This window comes from Gymnogyps californianus, chromosome 3, assembly GCF_018139145.2.
Source record: "Gymnogyps californianus isolate 813 chromosome 3, ASM1813914v2, whole genome shotgun sequence".
In the NCBI taxonomy this organism is placed as follows: domain Eukaryota; kingdom Metazoa; phylum Chordata; class Aves; order Accipitriformes; family Cathartidae; genus Gymnogyps; species Gymnogyps californianus.
The window spans coordinates 16,559,596-16,579,847 of NC_059473.1; the positions used below are offsets into that span (position 1 = coordinate 16,559,596).

Sequence of the window (20,252 nt, forward strand, 5' to 3'; positions counted from 1 at the left end):
AGGGCAAGCAATGCAACCTAGTTGTACTGCGGTGGAGGGGTTTTTGTTGTTGTTTTTGGAGGGTTTGTTTGCTTGTTTGTTTGGGTTTGCGTTGTCTTTTTTTTTTTTCTTTTTAAATACGATCCACTGGAAAATGTATTTGGAGAGAAAAGCAACCCATAATGGTGTTCTGTTGAAACAAGTGATGCTTGGCTTGCTGAAAACCAGAAGGAAAATAATGACATAAAAATCGTCCTTGTTCGGGAGCAGTAAGCAAAGATTATATATAATTGGACAGTTATGAATCAATGAAACAGTATACTTTTTCATGCATTCTGGCAAAAAGTGGAGCTTCCTATGTATAAGTAATCAAGATCAGAACACTTCTAGAATAAAATAATTAATTTCTTTAACTTGTGTGTTCTGGAATGGAAAAAGATAACTTTGATCTTTCCATTTGAAATGTATTCCATTTCAGTCCTGAAGCTTTTCTGAAATATGATGGAAAAAGGTTCACTTTCCTTTTCAAGAAGAGCAGCACTAAATTTAAACATCTATTTCATAAGTATCTTAAGAGAATAAATAATTGTGAATTACCAGATATTGCTATCATATATTCTGCAGTCTCCTGAGTCCATTAATAGAATTACGGTCTGGTAAGTCAAATGTTCCTAGCTTTTATTTTGTATTATATTATGGATTTCTGTTTCTGGGTCCTCTGCTTCTTTTCATTCACTGGTTCTACTTTCTGCACATCTCTTCAATACCCCTTCAGTATTTCCTAGATCTTGTGATGGCATCCTATTGGATAGGTTTTTCACATTCCTCTAGTGATTCTGATTCTTGAATTTGATGGGTATGACATTGCAGCTGTGAATTTGATTAGATAATAATGAGGTTTATTTTTATCCAACTGTTCTCATTTTTTTCAGCACAATTCTTGTATTATTTAGATGCTTTATATTTTCTAGATGTATTATTCTGCTGAAGAATCTGGAATAGAAGATTAATTGTTTTTAAATCTGTATTTAGAAAATTGCAGAAAAGTACTATGAAGCAGGAAAGTAATGCAAAAGGTGTCAGGAAAGACTCACATGCTTGAGAAGTATATTTTGAGATAGTTGCATTTCAATGCAAATGAACTATCAGCAGTGGAGGAGTGAGCTGCAACAGGTTTATTTTTAAGTTGTGGGGATTCAGTGACAATATGGATCAAAGGAAACCATGTCTCTGAAGAACGGTAGACAGGGAATTACTGACAAGAGAGTGTCCTGCTGAAAAGAAATTCAACAGTCATGATGATCTCTAATGAATTTAATAAAAGAGGGACAAATCTTGACATACTTTAAATACTAGCAAAAAGGCAAAGTCTTCTCCAAAGGGGGATGTAAGCAGCAGGAACTTGCTCCAGAGATATTCTCTCACTCTTCACATCAGCGCAACTTACCAGGGAGAGAAAGAAGAAATTATGAATGTTAGGAGACTTGTCAAGGGTGTAACAGATGGAGATTTACACAGACATAACTTTAGGAAGGGACAGGGAATTTCTACTCCTTCCTATCCTCAGTAACAATAGATCATAACCCTAACCCTTTCCTGTGTTGAGACAACAGTTTTCTCCCTCATAGCTATTGCAAGCAAATTTTACTCAAGCTTTAATTTGAAATTTTAATGTAAGTTCTTTCAGTCATGTTTTAGTTCGCTTTTGAAAGTTTCATGCACAGTTGTCCAAATCTGTTCACCGGATGCTTCTTCATTTAGTACATATAAGTGGCTGCATGTAAGTTCAAATAGGACACCACGTTATCCAACTATCTGAACCACTCAGGGATAAGCTACAGAGAAAAAAAACATTTAGAGCACGATGTTGAGAATATTGTTCAATAAAATATTGTAATTCAGTAGAGAATTAAAAGGATTTGAAACTGGAAGTTTTCCTAAATAGCATGATTGAAGGTTAAATCCCATGAGAACAGACTATTTAATGAATACTATTGAGCCCACTGAGTCCATCCAGGAGCATGACAGTGTTTGAATCTCATGCATGCTACAGGTAAATAATATGGTCTAGCCTTAGGAAATAAGGTCTAATCATGACAATTTTTTCAGTGTTAAAAGCTGGCAAATACACATACGTGCATATACACGTACGTGTGTATGTCAGCTAAAAGTTCATGTATCACAGGCTATTCTTCTAAAACCAAAAGTGGATGATGCAACTTCCTTTCTTTTCTACTCATCTAAAATCTTTGTGCTTGATGCATTTTCTTCTTTCTTGAATTCATTTGGAGTTGTTTTGGTTTGGGATCTAGAAGAGGAATTTAAGGTGAAGTGATATTTGATTTCCTATTCATTTGTTTACTATTGGCCTAGATAAGGTTGGTTATTCTCAATTTTGTTTTCTAAGAAATGCTTCAAACAGGCAAATAGACCTGTCATCTCCAGTAACATCACATATGGGGCAAAAGAGGGTGTTGATAAGTTTACTCCTACTTATTTCTGCAGTAACTCTGGGCAAGGGGAGGCCTAGAGGAGAATATTTTCATTTCCGCAGTTTAACATTTTCCAGCACAAATGATTGCATACAGGAGTTCTATTCATAGAAGTATAAAGACGAAAGGGACTGCAGGACATCATCCCAGTCCCAAAAAGATAATCAATTATATTTGAGTAGTTCTAGAAAGACTTGTGTCTGCGCTGTTCTGAAATAATTTTAACAGTGGAGACTCCACCGTCTTCTAGGTGATCTTTTATAGTGCTTCCCTATCCTTACTGTTGAGAAGGTTTTCATAATACCTACCCTGAATCTTAATTGCTGCAATTTAGCACATTTCTTTTTGTCCTATCCATCATTGTTATTGAGAACAGGTTATTTCCTTATTCTTTTGAAACAGCCTTTCATGTATTTGAAGGCTATTATCATGTTCCATCTCAGTTGTCTCCTCTCTAGCCTAATTCTTTCAAGCTTTATCGCAGCTCGTGTTCTCTAGACCCTGGTCATGTTGCTCTCCTCACATTTCTCTCAATTAGCTCATGTCTTCCTGGAGTGTAATGTCCAAATTTGTACCTGGTATTCCTGCTGAGGCTTTATTAATGCTGAGCTGAAGGGAAGAATTACTTCACGTTTTTGCAGGCTATACTTGTGTTTGTACATTCCAATATGCTGTGAGCAGATGCCCACTCATGGTGTCAGCCTGAACCATGTGCAAGCATGGAGGCTCACACTAAAACTAGGCAACTAAAGAGAAAAGAAGTACCGATCATTTTACCCTCCCACATATCTATTAGATAAATGCGATCAAGGTTTATGGAAGATGGATCAACTGAAAAGATATGGAAAAAAGTCCTCGTCTTGAAGAAAAATACATTTGCTGTTTACCACAAGAAGATATCAGTGATCAACATTTACTAATTTCAGAGTGCTTGACTCATCCTATTCACCAGCCACTGGAAATTCGGTACTCTCTCTTATCAGGAGAGAAATCATGCATTGCAGATTAATGGCCAGGTTTGTGTTAATGCTCTGGGTTCTCTCAGTCATTATGTTTATAGTCATCTAGGTCAGAAAATTTCCTAATGAGGTTTTTGTATCTATGGCTAAACACTGATGAAATAACTGCTGATCTCATCACTGTAACCAAAAACCTCAGTGGTACAGCAGTTTTTCCTTTTCATATGAAGAGATTAAATTAGAGATTCTAAATAAATTAACAAAAACTTAACTGTTGTTTACCACCTGAGTCTTTATTGAGTAGTGACGCAGGAATTCCCTGCTGCTAGTCATATTTACAACCAACATTTCCCCAAACTGTAGCAGTACTGGAAAGGAAGAAGCAAACTTCTTCAAATGCATAATTAGAATTTTCCTTGTGGAAAACTAATCAGCTTATTTCTGAGCTTCTTTAGTGGAAGAAAGCCTTTACTGTATTGCTTACACATTATAAATCTCATTTGATGAAAAAAATGAAAGAAGTGCAAACTAACAATGATACATTTTCTAGACCAAAAACCTTTTTCATATGCTGAGTTGTATAATTGAAGCCCATCTTGACTAGAGAAGTTATTTCAGAAGTTTTTAAGGTTGTAAGCTATTTCCCCCTGTGCAATTCAATAACTCATTACCAGTTAAATATAATTATATTGTACTGTATATAGATCCAATGTTCTGGAGGAATTCCACAGGAAGCAAATGCACTTGTGGGATATACTGTATATCTAATGGATATTTATTTTAATGGCATAGACATTGCTCTAAATCTCTTTTTGGATTAATGATAAATTGATCATTAGTGTGAAGCAGGTGAGAATTAAAAATGGCTTCTAATAATTTATAGCTCATATTGATTTTGCTGGAAAGTTTTAACACTAAGGTAGAGTCCAGATCTTTGGCTTGTGTCATTTCCATTCAGGTCAATGGGATGCTGGCTGAAACCATCCAACAGCCTGTCCTTCAATTCTCACTTTGTGGCTTTCAACCACAGCGTGCATATCAGAGCCCAAAAGTATGTGGCAACATGAGCATTGCTCTTGCGTATGTTGTAATACGTAAACCTTTTGTGTGATTGTAATTCTGGTGTAGAAGTTCACTTTTAGCCAAATGAGGGTTGCTCACTCTCCTATACAATGCAAGTGCAAATACTGCTTTCTGCTACAATGGGAAGGTAAGAAACAGGGATCCTGGTCCCAAGTTTTATGTTAGGTTATGATTGAAGGCAGGCACGTCCCCCTTTTATGCAACAAAATGTAGAGCACGTGCCCTGTTACGTACCCAATGTACAGACTGTATCCCTGTTAGGTGCGTGACACAGAGGGTTTATCTCCTACCACTTGATCTGATGCAGGTAGTGTGCCCACATCTCACACTGAGCTTTATCACTAATATTCTAAGTTTAAATCTGGCAATAGTGAATAATATTTAGGGTAGAACAATTATATTTTCATTAAAGCTAGCTTACAGGAGCAAAGTAAAGGGAAACTGAGGTTCTTAGTACCAAGTATTGTAAGTTTATATCATAATATTTAATCTCTCTCCAGTACTTTTGCATTCCTTGAGTAGGAATTGAGTGAAAACAAGGTGAAGGCTTTCAGAGTATTACTTAGAGTAGGAGTTTTATTGAGCAAAGCGCCCTGATTTGAGCTATAGGAATTAACTTATTTTAGGTTTAGAGGCAGTTCTGAAAAGAAAGTATTTGAGAGAAGATTTGTTCAATCCTAATTAAAAAATAGTGACAAAGAAAAGGCTTTTATTTTTTTTTTTAAACCAAGACCACAAAAAATGATGAAAGGGAACATCACATTAAAAATGAAATAATTTTTAAAAATGTGATTCTTTAATTTTCATAATGTGTTTCCTTTATTTTTCAGTACAAATAATTTGAGACCTTTTCACGTTACTAAATGAAAAAAAAGTATCACTGCAAGTTTTTTCTCGGCTCCACTGCTTTCACAGCTTTATAAAGCACTTTGATATATCTGGATGAGAAGGACTACACTAGTAATAAGCTTTTTTAAACAAAGCAGCCACAGATCAGTAGCATATACAGTACCAACTCCACTAACAAAACAACAGTTCTGCAAGAGGCACGGATATGGAAAAACCGTGATAATTCATATTATGTGATTGACTTCCTCCAGTGCGTGGCATAATTCTGATTAAAATTACTGGCAGTACTTTTTGTGCATCAAAGGAAAAACAGCTCCAGGAACTGACATCCTGTTAAATGTGGAAGAGCTATTACAGGCTAGTGGTTCAATATGGTGGTTTTTGAAAACTTCCTAACGAAAACCCTAAGCTTTTCTGGGCAGTAATGCTGAACTGTGTAACCAAAGATGGCCAGCAGTGCACCCATATTTTCTATTGAAATTTATGATAGTTTTAGCATGTGCAAAGATTCAAAGAGCAGGTTTCAGACCATTATCCTTTTTAGGGCTGCATTCTTCCCATTTTACTTGTTAGAAACAAAATTAGATCCAAGAATGTTAAAAGAAAACTGCTAGCTTTCTAAGCCTTTAAAAATATGTATGCTTCGTATATTTTTTCTCTGAGTACATCTTTTATTATGCACTGAAATAAATAGGTAAAATTAGGCAAGTCTTGATAGAGCCATAAAGTTGCGGCTGAGAAGTCTTGCGTTTTCTTTCCTGTTACAACCTGGTTTTAAAAGATAAGTTGGTTGTGACTCTTCATTTTAATTATATAGCAGGTGCCTTGTCTTAGCTAGGAAAATTTTTAATGTAATTCATTAAAACCCAAAACACAGGTATGAATTAAATGATTTTCTGTTTCCGGTCCCTTGATAGTTGCAGCTATTATTTACATATATGCTAAGGAGAACAAGCTTGGTCCAACAAAGTCTCTTTACAGTGATAATGCTTTCCCATACAAGTTGTCCCATTAAGCAAATTTGATCAGATATTTACAGGATTCCCATTTATCTATGTATAAAAACTGAGTAAGGCCCACACATCCATAATTATTATAAACATTGGCATTTATCAGGAAGCGATCTCAAAGTGCTTTAAACAGCGTATTGGCTTTAACGCCGCACTGAATGTTCTTGTTAGAGCTTTATAGATACAAACTTGTAGGTGTAGAAGACTTAATCCTGCAATGCACTATTTAATAGCGTTTGAAGATGAAAGCCTTTGAAACCTTTCAGCATTGGTGTGAAGGGTGTAATTCTACCAAGCCTTACTCGTGCAAATAATCTTTATCCTTGTGACTGATAACATTGACCCAGCTTGTCAATTAGCTATTAAGTGACTAATGGTTTGTATGATTTGGATGTAATGATTTGCCCGAGGTTGCACTTGAAAAGCTGTGGCAGAGGCAGATGTAGAACTTCCATTTTTTCCATACTACCAAAGGGAAGCATAGGGTAATGTTTTAGATGAGGGTATGGTACATGACCTGATAGTCTAGCCATGTATCATCACAGAAGTAGTTAATTTTACAGTGCTACTGGATGAGAGATGTGTACTGTGACAGTAAAATGTAGGTAGCTGTCTTTATTTGAATGCTTCAACAAAAGTCTATATATTTTCTATATTAGAATCCCCTATATTTGTCCTTAGGAAAAGAACAGAATGCATATATCACCAGATATTCTCCCTTCTTAAGTTAATTATCTTTGGCTTCTGTAGTAGCTTAATTTTTCTTGCCCTACAATGGGCCTGTTCCGAGAAGTGCAACATAAAGGGTTTTATCTGTGTTATTGATTGGCTAGAAAGTGATGTGTTTGGGACTCTATTGGAGCTTCTCTAGTGACTATTTATTTAAATTGGGGGAAAAAAATCAGTATTACTTGAAAAAAAAATAACTAGAACTTTCATTTAACATTACAAAAGAGGGCATTGCTTAATCCCTGAAGTAGGAAATTGCTTTTCTTCATGATCCATTGCTTTCATACTGTTTCTGGCTGCTGGTGCTGAAGGAAAGAAAAACTATGTTCTCACTCTGTTTTCACTGTATCTATTTTCTTATCCTCTACAAAAACTTGGCTGCTAATTTGTTGTTGAAGTAAATAAAGGGCGGGGAGAGCTTGTCTGTGAAAAGATCTTTTGGTCTCAAATGGGCATTTGCAAATATGGAAGCAAAGCAAAACTTTGTGGGAAACTGAAAAAAGGAAATTAAGGATTTGAAATGGTATATCAAAGCTGAAGAATATGAGATACTGCTATTCTTTGAGATGCCGTTATGGGTTTATACCTAAATTCAGCAGCATGTTCCCAGAAGATGAATGTTGCTAAGGAGTGTTTTTTCTTGTGTTCTGATCTTGTACATATACAGAGAGACAGAAAATGACAATTAAAAGCAAAAGGCATAGCTGGCTGAAAATGGTATGTTGTTGCACCTTGCTTAAAACTCATTCTTATTTGTTAAAAGCACCTATTGTTTCATAGCTTCTAATATGCATTACAAAAATAAGCGCGTTAGAGCTCAGGGCTGGAAAACATTAATGGACTGTAACTAAGGAATGATTATTTAACATCAGAAGTTACAATATTTAGTTAATGATTCCCTGACATTGTCAGAACAGGTCACAGAATGCATTTTAAAGTAATTATAAGTTAGCAGCAGTGGTTTACATTTTTCCCCTAGCAACCGCAGTAGAAGTTGTATTTTTCTCTTCTCCTATCAGTGGTGACTCCTGTTTCTTTTTTTAATCTGATTGCTTTTTATTTTTTTTTAATCCACTTAGTCTTGCAAATCATAATCAAAGATTATGCTGGCAAAATAGCAATCTGAAAATAATTATGATAGCGAGTTTTTGATACTGGTACGTAACAGAAGATATACATGTAGGTTTTATTCTGAGTTTTTGCTTGTGCTACCTATATGAGGAAAATAGCAAGACCACACCATATGCCCAATAAAAGCTTCATTAGAAAGGCATTAGCAGATTAATCCAACTTACTCTGTGGTTTATTTTATTTAGAATGTAATAAGGTAAGTTCATTAGTTTGCAGACTTAATCTTTTCTACTGTACCTCAAAGCAACCAGTAACAATTCCACTGAGACTCCGCAGATCTCACTAACACCTGTCAAGATAAACACATGGCTCTCTAGGGGAATCACCTTGGCAACATAACTGAGGAAATCTGGAAAAAAGTAAGTCTTTCACACACAAAAGAGTGTTACACAGTATAAACCTGATTAATGATTTTTCACATGCTTCCGAGGTCATATATCTCTTTAAAGTGGAAAAAAAAGCCAAATCAATCTCTGAAGAAAAAATATTTTGGAATGTACAATACTGCATTTGAAATGTATTTTAAAGAACTTGAAGGATGTAGAATAATTATGCAATTTGAACTGAGCCTCAGAAAGGCTGTCTGAGACCAGCAATTGAGTCTCCATTCCCCTAGGGCTAATATATTAGATTACAAGGATTATTGTAGTGGCAGTATTTGTGCCACTACATTTAAGATTATGTCAGCATTTCCATTTTAAACCTGTATGTTGAGAGGTTCATAACTCAGCTATAGAAAATTTGCTTGGCACTACAAACAAATATGGTTTCTGCACAATAGTGACACTTTTTCTGGGGAAAAAAGAAAAGAAAGAAAGAAAGAAGCTTAAAGCTAAATAAGTATTTGGACATTTTGAAGTTATGAATGCCAAAAGTTAATGCTGTCTTCTTACAACTCTGCTTTTTAAATTCAGTTATTTCTACAGCTGACTTGTAACACTACTGCTGTCTGGAGTCTAAAGCAATGTATTGAACCAGAAGAGTGGACAGAATGGTAGCAGACTGTACCTTACCCCTTTCTTTGCCAATACTGTTACAGGGCTAATGTGTTCGGGGAAGGCAGGAGGTGGAACTCCACTGTACCTCCTCTTCTCCACCAAGGCCAGGAAGGGGGTGGGGGTGGGGTGACCGGTCATGAATCATGATGGGCGATATCTTAGAAATCCTGTCAGGAAAACCTGCTTAAAAATGCACTCCTGACTATTACTGACTTCAGGCATTCCACAAACATCATTTAGGGCTCTCCTGGCTACCAGTGGGCTTCCCACCAAAAAAAAAAGGCAATCGACTTTGCCTTGCAAGGTGTTTAAACTCAATTTCGCCATTTTAGGGCCGTTGCACTTTGAGTCTAGTATGAGCTTGGCCTTGACATGGCATTTAATATCTCAGCTATTATGTATGGTAAACAATAACAAGAGCTGCGAACAACCCAATACACACACTTCTCCTATTTCTGGAGGCCTTTATAAACAAATAGGCTTTGCATATACTTCGTATGCTTGTACTGGATACAAAACAGCACAACTCTGGGTTCTGTTATTGGCATCTGTCACTGATCTCATCAAACTTCTTGATGACTAATTTGCAACCTATTTTTGTGGTTCTTTTTTTTTTTTTTTTTTTTTTTTTGTCCCTAGCTGAAGTATTTGCTGAGGAGTTCAAATTAGTAGCATTGAAGCTGTAGTCAGGGAACTCTCTTTTCTGCAGCAATGCAGTGCCAATTCCTACGGCAGCACTGGTAGAAATCAGAGAGACTTTTGCAGGTTCTGCAGCAGTCTAATTGCCCGTAGAATTAACTGCTTATGCAGTAGTCCAGAGAGAACATGAGTACAGCCTGCCCTGCTTGATATAGGACTACAAATCTTTTAAATACCTCCATGTATATACATGTGGATTTGGCCTTAATTCCTGCGGCTTGATATTGGAATGAAAGGGGGAACCTACCCAAAGTGTTAGCACTCTTTTGTGCAAAGTTAGACCAAAAAAAAAAAAAAAATTAAAAAAATTAAGTGGCATTGCAGCACTGGTAGCCAGCAAAAGACAACCCCCAGTGGAGTATGAGACATCTTCCTCAAGGCAGGTCAAACCAGGGCTAATGCAAGTAATGGTAGATGGACTTGGCAAAGTGCCCTGATGACTGATGGACCAACCAGGGCTATTTCAGACCAAGAGGGAGCTTCTTTTCAGAGTCAAAATTCCCCATTGGAAAATGTTCTCCTACCAGCCCCTTCTACTCTAAATTGAAGGGATCTGGCTTATGTGCACGGTTTCAATAAAATGAAACAAAATAAAAATCAGCTTGCTTTTGGCAGCAAGGAATAGAGAGAAAGAGATTATTTCTGTCTTTATATACACAGAGTCAAGAGACATTTATTATGAAGATTTAAGCCTATTTGGATGGACAGATTTATGGACAGAAAGACATTAACTGTACTGGGATTTATTTTGAACTATACATATAGAGAGAATAGCTGCACTACAGAGAAAGCAGCCTAAGTATTTCCATTGTAAACTCCCTTTTTTTTTACACGATCACCAAAAATTTGAATTTCTGTGTATTTTATGACTGCACAAATACTCCATCCATCTCTCCTAGAATTATATTTTTTACCTTCTAAGTCTCCGAGTGGTTCACATGATAAAGTTCCTTGGATTCCTTTCTAAAATAAAGGGTTTCTGCACTAAGTTATGTAGGGTTAGGACACAAACTGGCCACAGTTATACATGGATGACAGGCCTTGCTTCAGTACCTTGCAATTCACTGGCTTTTGAAAGAAACATTCTCTGCTGTTTAAAAGAGGAAAATTAACACCTCCAATGTTATCAGACATTGAAATGTCTGAAAATCAGACATTTTTAGTAGTGGGAGATCCTGTGTATAGGTTCTTAAATTCTCAGAGTTTATAGTGGTAACTGGAAGCATTAGCTCATATGTTTTCTTCTCTAAGCCACTGTCTGTAGGATGGATAAACATACATTCTGTCCTGCTTAATTGTAATCACAAAACGTCCACAGGTTTTCAAATGAAGTGAGATTCCCTACCCAGTAGTGGAGAAAAGCTGTAACAGAAAAACACAGGAAATGTGTTAAAGTGTTCATTAAATAGTGTTCCCTGTAATGCAGATAAAAATTTGTGGAGGTTTTTTTCTATCTGAGTTTGCTGAACCGCACTTGAGCTTCAGGAGTTTAAGAGTGGATGTTGCAACACCAAGTGCAGGTTTTCATCTCTGCAGAACAGAGGTGGCCAGAGAAGTCTGGTTGCATAAGGCAGCACTTGACCTAAAGGAGTCCTGAATTTAACTGACAGCTTCTGCTAGCCTAAGGCATGGTCTGCACTTAAGTTTTGCTGGTGTCGCCAAAGTTGTTCATCTTAACTGATATAGCTGTATCGACAAGAACCAGGGTGTAGAGGGAGATGGTCGTACCAGCAAGAAGTATCTGATTTTATCTGAGGAAGTAATGTACATTATACTCCTGGAAGTATTTTTTTTTTGTTTGTGTAAATCTTCTTTATGAGATTTTGGCGTTTATAGGATAATGGCATTAGAAGAAGCCAGGGAAAGATGTGGTTTTGCAGTTAAGGATATTCTTGCTCATAAAATTAGGAACCTACTGGTATCAACAGAGTTCACTTGGTGGAAATAACTTGATTAAAAGTCACATTTACTACCAATGTGGTCTGCACAGGGTGAGTGTTAAATGGGGTTTAAAAACCATTAAATTAACTTCACTGAGCTATGTTTCCTAAAAACTACCTTGTGAACACTGTAGTTTATTTTACACTTTATTTGCTATGCCTGCAATGGGAAATTTGTTTGTTTACACAAACTCTTGTTTATTGCCTCCTTTTGTACCATTTCTTCCTTCTTCGAGTGAACCTTCACAAACTGATACCACAATGTTGATTGTGTTGGGAGTACATGATTCTGTGCCCTTGGGGATTAAAACTAGATTATTTCAACTTCAGCTGGTCCTCAGCTCACAAAGATTCATACTCTGATGTCAGCAGGGTGTAAAAAAGCAAGTATTTTAAATAAGAAATGCTGCTTAACACCCATTTTCATAATATTTACTTGCAGATGCTTTTAACTTTTACTTTTCGTTACAAAGCTTAACTCTGAGTGCTAAGACACCCAATTAAGCTTTTTAAATAGAATCATAGAATTAGGTTGGAAAAGACTTTTAAGATCATGGAGTCCAGCCATTAACCTAGCATTGCCAAGTCCACCACTGAACCATGTCCCTAAGCGCCACATCTACATGTCTTTTAAATACCTCCAGGGACGGTGACTCCATCACTTCCCTGGGCAGCCTGTTCCAATGCTTGACAGCCCTCTCGGTGAAGAAATTTTTACTAGTATCCAAATCTAAACGTCCCCTGGTGCAACTTGAGGCCATTTGCTCTTGTCCTATTGCTTGTTACTTGGGAGAAAAGACCAGCACGCACCTCGCTACAACCTCCTTTAAAATAAAACGTGAAAAGACTAGAAGTATCTGACTACCCAGATTTGCTTCAAATTGGAAAGAAGTGGTTGCTGTTATCACAAAAAACAGCAAGAGAGGATTTTACTTCCTGGAATTTCCTTCTTTTGCCTTCCTGTCCCCATCTGCCTTTCATTTGCTTTCATACACACTTCCTTCTTCACTTTCCTTTTCACCTTCCTGTTATTCTTTCCATTTTCAATCTTTTTAAGATATTTTCTGCAAATTACTTCTCCCCATTTCTCACCCGTGCACTGCATTAGATCACCTTTGTCCTCTGGGAAACTTGGATAGTCCCTGTCTTGTTTATCTCTGTGGTTCAGAGTGCAGAGCCAGGAAAATGTCAAATGTTATTAAAACTAAAGGTGGTACATACAAGGTGCTGAGCACATTGCCAGATCCAGAAAGGGATGCCTACTTAGGTGTCGATCACCCCATTCACATTTTAACTGGGTACTTATTTAAGTCAGATGCCTAAATAGCTTTGTGGATATTGGCCTTTGTGTCCTCAACTCTTGGTTTGGATACGCAGCAGCAGAATAATCCATTAATTTAACAGTCCCTTAGTAGTGTTTAACATCATAAAGTAACACCTAAAAATGACCCATTATAATCTATCTGATGAAAAAACTTCTCTAAGTAGTCTCCAAACACAGATTTAAACTGGAAACTTTAGTGGCAGTTATACGTATGCACTGCATAAATAGTACACAATTAATAATGCCGAGCACTTAAACACCCTTTTTATCTTCAGTAAAATATTAAATGAAGTACCTTTGAAGTACCTAAACATTTTATTCATTTGTCCTTGGTATTTAAGCACTTTAGGCCTCCCTGACACAGTAGATGGCAGATGGAGTAAGAATTTATATTAAGGTGCTCAAGCTACGAACATATCCAACAACACAGAGAAGAACACTTACACAAAGTCCTACTGAATCCACACCAAAGTATATCTTCAACCAAAGTTGAATAAACTATGCTCAGGCTGGAAAGGATCTGTGGAAAGCCTCTGTTGCAAGGTTACACCTGACGGGAACCCCGCAACGGGGAGCCAGCCATGCTTTCCTGGATGCCAACAGGGAAACTCCCACCAAGAGGTAGCACAATACAGCTCTTGATGGAGGCCTTAAAAAGAGCCGAGCAGAAGTTAATCTAGACAGGACTTGCCAACTGAAAATGTATCTGAACAACTGCGTTGCCAACTCTATCATTACATGGTTGGCAATACCGGCTTCCTATTTCAGAGTAGTGATAACAATTTTAAGTTACTTGTCTGTAGGATGTCTAGAATCATTAAGAACAGTCAGTTAACTACTGCATGTTTCTAAAATGGCAGCAACGTGTGAACAGTTTGCTAAAAAACTGGTTCCAGTGACTGACTGAAATATTTTCTTTCCTGAGTCAGATTGATAGAAAACCTAGTGGTATTTATGGATAAAATTTCTAACACCTATTACTTGCATGAACAGGAAATATACACCAGGGGCTTTAATTTTAGGAGAGTTGGCGAATCCAGGCTGACGTTTCTTTAAGATTTCTTTCATTTTTCCTTCTTCCCTTAACTCTGAAACTTAGAGAATTTATTGTATTTTATTTTTTAAGAGGTGACAGTGCATGCCAGTTGCAAGCTGATAGTTTGGAAAACTGGGGTCTCTTACGTCTTTTACACTAAGGCTTCTTGAGACAGGTTAGAAAAGTCACCGACTTCCTTATAAGCTGTCTTTCCCTGTGGCAAGCTGGGGGTGGTAGAGGACAATCCCTGCCCCGGAGGACCGCTCCCCCGGGGCCGGCGTGCGGTGCTGGGTTGGCAGAAACCTGCCGGGAAACCACCCCGCACCGCCGCCGCCTCTCTCCCTGCTGCGGGCTTCCTCCAGTGCGTATGTGCACTTCCACGAAGCGCAGGAAGGGCTTGGGCGCCAAGCCTGTGGGGTTTCTGTTTTTCCCCGAGTGCTTTCATCACTGCGTTAAGACCTTTTTACAATTTACCTCGGCGTCTTTGCAAAACTTTTGAGTACGCGGCGAGGCTGTGTTCCGGTGCATCCGGGTGGGGAGGGGTGTAAAGCGCACCGCCCCCGGGGCAGGGCAGGAGCTGCCGCTTCCTCGCCCCTGCTCTGGGGGTTTCGGGGTCTTTTCGCCGCGGTGTGCAGCCCCCGGCACAACCCCGCGATGAACGGCGTTTCCATCGCCGGGGGGAGCAATCCGCCCTGGGCTGAGCAGAGCCAGGGCGAAATGCCTCTTTCCTAAGCCTACGCAGCTGAGTAAGGGTTGTGACTTCCCTTCGCATCCGTGTGAATTAGAAAGTGCCTCAGCAAATTGCAGTGGTTTTCGTTTAAATTAACGCGAAATGTATAAAAAAGCATTCTCACACCCACTGCTCGCCCTCTCCCTTTCACGCATCCGCACCCCGCACCCATGATCTCATGCTGCTGAAGGCACGGCACAAGATCTACGGCAGGCTGGAAACGGGGGAGGGAGGGAGGGAGGGAGGGAGGAAGAGGAGAGCCGGGAGCGTGCGGCTCACACACCCTGCTGTGCCCAGGTGCGGTACTGCAGGGGCTGCGCCTCCCGCGGCTGGCTCCGGGGGGGGGGGCGCAGGACCCGCCGAGGGTTGAAGTGTTTTCCCCTTTAAATCCAGACCTTTGCTGTTGAACGTGACATCTCCCACCCTCGGCGGCGGGGGGTGAGGGGTGTAGAGCAGCCCTTCCCGCTGTTTTCGGGGCAGGGGCGGGTGCGCGGCGTGGGGCGAGCGCCGCGGCGGGGCCCCGCACCCGGGGGGCGATGCGGGCGCTGCCGGCGCCGCCCTGCAGCTGGCGGGAGGGGGCTCAGCCCAGAAACGGTTTTTTTTCAGCCCAGTTTGCGGCCGCGTCTGCGGTGGGCAGCCGAGGTGCGGTAGTTGAGTGGTGCCGGAAAAAAACCCAAAAGCGTAACTCTTTGTTAGGCGCCGTGTGTGTAATTACCGGATAATCAAAGCCGATGCTCGAGCAGACAGAGGGAAACATCTGATGGGCGAAGTTTAGGCCAATTAAAAGACCCGAAATCGCTCTTTTTAAGATGAAAGTGTTTTTTCAAGACACTGGTACATCCGAACTATCAGAGGAGGGGAAACGCTCCCGCCGTGCTGCTGACTCCGCGGCGCGGATGGGTGGCGGGTGGGGAAGAGCGGCGCGTGTGTGTCCTCCGCACCGCCCGAGCCATGTTCTGGCAGCGCGCGGCTCCCGAAAGGCAGAGGAGAGGCAGCGCGACTGTGTGGGAGCTGAGCTCAGCCTCCCTCTTTAACATAGGCTCGTCCTCTGCATTGCATCCAAGCTCCAGCGATTTGCTGTTTGGAGACTGCAGATTTGCATAGCCCTGCTCTTCGCAAGCATGGTTATTTCCCCCCCCCCCAGCTTCTTTCATAAGGGTGCACTATTCTCCCTGAAAACATCCTCGGGTGTTACTGTCAATAGTCAGACCACTGAGATTGCCGGAGCAGCCTGATTATTGTCTGGCGGCGTGTGCAAGTGTGTGCGTGTGTGCGAGTGTGAGTGTGTGTGTGCGCGCCGGGAGAGAGATCGCTCGGTGAGGGCTCACCAGGTTGGAGATGAATGGAGGGAAGAGCTGCAGTTTGATTTTTCTCTGCTTTCCCAGCGCTGGCTGATGGAGTGGCATCCCCTTTTTTCTTTCTTAGCAGAAATGTGGCATGATTGGCTACACTGTGGATTACTGAGGATGGGGGAATGCTTGGCACTCTCGTAGCCCTTGCAACTGTGGAGTATTGTTAATGAGCACCAGCCCCGGGAAAGCTGAAACTAGCGATTGTTTGAGCGCGGGGCTTTTCCCCTCTTCCACCTCTTTGCGAAGGCTCTGAACTGCCTGGATTCTCCGCCTCTGACTATGTCTCGGATTGTTTTGGGTAGAAGACGACCTGGAGAAAAGGATCCTCATAAGCTTTCCCAAAGGGAAGACATGGCTCGCCTGGTGCGGTGAGCTGCAGCCAGCGCCGTGTGCGTGTGTGCGAGCGCGCCTCTGTCCAAAGTTTGCCTCCTTTGCCGTGGCTGCTGCTCCTCCCGAGGACGCCGCGGGCCGGCTCGCCGTGCACCGGAGGATGGGGGGGCTCCTCAGGGGCAGCCCGGAGCCGGGACCCGCCAGCAGCGGCAGCAGCAGCGCCGGGGGCCGCTTGGCCCTGCTCTGGATAGTCCCGCTCACTCTCAGCGGCCTCCTTGGGGTGGCGTGGGGCGCCTCCAGTTTGGGCGCTCACCACATTCACCATTTCCATGGCAGCAGCAAACATCATTCAGTGCCTATCGCTATCTACAGGTCACCGGCTTCCTTGCGAGGCGGACACGGTGGGTTTGGACGCCGCTCGGTACCCTGCATGGTCGGGTGTGCGCCGCGCCGTGCCGCCCGCCCCGCACCGGCGCCCGCCCCGCAGAGGTCAGGCGCGGGCTGCCGGGACCCCGCGGGCCGGGGCTGCTGCCGCGGTCGGTGCGAGGAAGAGGAGGGCGGAGGGGAGGCGGGAGAAAGGCTGCGTGGCCGGTCCCGCCGGGAGCCCCGTCGGGCGGGGTGCGGGCCCGTCCCGCCGCTCCCGGCTGGGGGACGAGGAGCCCCGCGGTGGGCGCGGGGCGGGCGGCGGAGGGGAGGCTCTCCCGCATCCCTCCGCTCCCCGCCTCGCCGCAGACGGAGCCGGCTGGAGAGCCCAGCCCGGAGGCGCCTCCGTCGCCCGGAGCCGCGGCCCCCGGGTGGGAGCGCCCCGACAGCGCCAGCCCTCGCCCCCCCCCCCCTTCCCCGGCACCTCCCTGCCCCAGCCCGGGGACACACACACCGCAGCAAACCGCTCCCGCGGCGGGTGTCTGTGGTCCTGCGCCGCGGCGAGAGGCAGGGCAGGGCGCCGAGGGATCCCGGCGCGGAGCGAGGGGCGGGGAGGGAGCCTGTGTGTTGCTTAAATTGCTGGTGATGATCACGCTCCTTCCAATTCATTACCTCGGTCGAAAGTCGATGAACTAAAGCAAAGGTCAGCTAATTATACAGGGGATCGGGGAAGAAGTAAGCGTTTAGACACTGAGAAGGGGAAGTAATGCCCACCGTAGCGGTCAGGAAAGGGACGGAGATAAAATTCTTTTCAGGTGCAAATACATTTTGCTTAAGAATTACAGTGCTCCGGTACTTAGTTTCTGAAGTGACAGGAAGCTGCTTCAGTGCCCTTTAAACAGCCCTGTTACAGTTTTTCTCTTTCTTTTTGCATGCATACTTAACGTGAACCTGTACATAAATACATGCAAATAGATATGCATATGTTCAGCGTGACCAAAAGCTGTAAAAAAAAAGCGAAACACCAGACTGTGTTTTAAGGACTTAAAGCCTCCCTTTGTCTCCGAGGGAGGAAAAAAAGATAAAGAAAAACCCTTGTTGGCTTCTGATTAGATTATACAGCTTCATTCTTCTTCATTTTCTCATCTTGCCTAGCTTCATTTGCACGATCATGTGATGTCATTTACAAGCTTTGCAAAGTAAAAAACAGATCTTGTGCTTAACCTTTGCACCTCTGTGCAAGATGACCTAGTTGCAGGCACGAGGTAGTTAGGATTTATTGGAATTTTTTCAGTGATTAACAATGCTAGCGTTAGTGGATATGATAGTATTTACCTGAAAATTCCTACTGTGTGCTAAATACCCTTTAATACTCAACTGCTAGAAAAGGCAAAGTGCACAGAAATGGCTTTTCTTAAGCATTTCGTTAATTTAAAAAAAAAAGTTAGATGTCTGATCTCATTCCAAAAAAAAAAAAAGAAAAAAAAGAGACTGAGAAATTCAGGCCACCACTCTCCCCTGTAGTGCACTGAGGCAGTGCAAGATTGAGAATGCTGCATGTTCTGTACTGTATGTGCTTAAAGGGGAAAATTAAAGATGTATGTGTGTGCACATATACGTATATGCTTATTATTCTTTCAGTTTCTGCCCGTATGGGAATATCATTTAGGGGCTTGCTATTAATTTGAGGGAAGGCTAAAAGAATGAGGGGAAAAGAAATGTGATTGTAGAGGTACCAGCTAAAATTCCTTAGAATGCATTTTAAATCACATCTTTTGCCAATTTTTAAAAACATTACCTTGGACCCAATCAAACAGTGATGGTGTGAAAAGGCAGCTTTCTCAGGAGAAACAAGTCTTGTTAAAGAAAATGAAAGATGAAGTGGTGGAGCTGCCACTTAAGGACTTCATAGGGAAGCCCAGGAGCCTCTCCAGAAGTTAAGTAGCCGATGTTACAAAATGAAGGATGTTACATGTTATAAGAAGGCATTTCAGAATGTTTGCTTGATAACTCTAAATGTCTTTGCTTTTCTGTGTTTATCAGAAATTCTACTATCTGATAGTGTTTTAGAACATCTAATTCCTTTAATTCTTCAGAGAGGTGTTCCCATTTGCTTCTCTAAGCCTGACAGAAGCATTTCTCTTTCTGGCTGAGCAGGGTTGGACACAGGTCCTGTGGATCCCATCACTGCATTTCTAAGCATCAGTCAGAGGAAACTGGGTGAGGGGCCGGGGGGGTGCTTATTCCTTACCCTGGCATCAGAGTGCCCTTCTCCAGTGTCCCCAGCCCCTGCTGGCTTAGCCAGGTGAGAGTGAGAATTTGATTCTCAGGGTTGCATCCTTCAGCATTAGCTCCATTCGGTTTTGCAGTTGTTCTGTTCTAGTCTAATACGATTGTACGTAAACGTTGCAGTCTTTATGGTGACCTCATATCTGCTTTTTTGTTACTTTGTCAGCTTTTCGTAGCATCATACCTGTTAAAAGTCGAAAAGAGCTTTTAGGGTAGGTCAATTAGTCGATCCCTGATGAAAGCATTGCTCTCTAATATTGTGAATCAGAAGTGTCAAAGGAAGGAGAAATGATCACTTTCCCCAGGCATTCAATAAATGTCACCACAGTCCTCAGACATCCACACCCTCCTCCTCTACCCCTGGCACCAGCTAGCCCTGCCACCCCCATCCTCTCGGCAAATGCTTTGGTTTTTTTATTCTTTCAGTTTTCCTTGAGCCAACCCAATTCCAGCTAATAGTATAAGCAAAGCCAAGAGCCCAGCATGGTTGGATTTTTTCCACTTCTTTCGAAAAACCAAACCACAGCCTTGCTGCTAACACTCTCGTCAGGTAATTTTGCTGGGATTTTGCTTACTAGTATGATCTCATGTGGTTTTAGTGGACAGTATTGTGCCTCACGGAGACATAAACAGAATTTCAACCAAGCAATTAGCTCACCCTATTAAACAAAAAGTAGTTCAGCACACAGTTTTTTAATATATTAAACGTAAAAATTAAACATCTTTCAAGCTTGACCAAATGATTTTTCGACTTTGCTTTCTGACTCTCATTAAACTTGGGAAGGGGAAAGATGGCTGAAAGAATCAAAGGTTTAACCACAGGAAGGAATAAGAAAATTCTTTGGATAATGATATCAGCAACATAAAAAGAAGTAGAGAGAAGTAAGAGAGAGACTAATGTTCACAAATGTAAGTCCTAGGCTGCTCAGCGCTTGCCAGTGGTCTCTGCAGCATGTGGG

At 41.7% G+C, this 20,252-nt stretch overlaps 1 protein-coding gene across 26 annotated transcripts in view; it reads left to right on the plus strand.

Moving 5' to 3' along the window:
* Nucleotides 1-20,252, plus strand: part of NRXN1 (neurexin 1) — a 729,374-nt gene that overhangs the window by 430,002 nt on the left and 279,120 nt on the right. For 3 of the 26 annotated variants that reach the window (XM_050893205.1, XM_050893206.1, XM_050893207.1), the window contains exon 1: nt 16,802-17,042. The exons of the other annotated variants lie outside the window; for them this stretch is intronic. In XM_050893205.1, the coding sequence (XP_050749162.1) occupies nt 16,802-17,042 (241 nt within the window). Of the gene's footprint in view, nt 1-16,801; nt 17,043-20,252 lie in introns of those variants that run through there. 26 annotated transcript variants of the gene reach the window in all.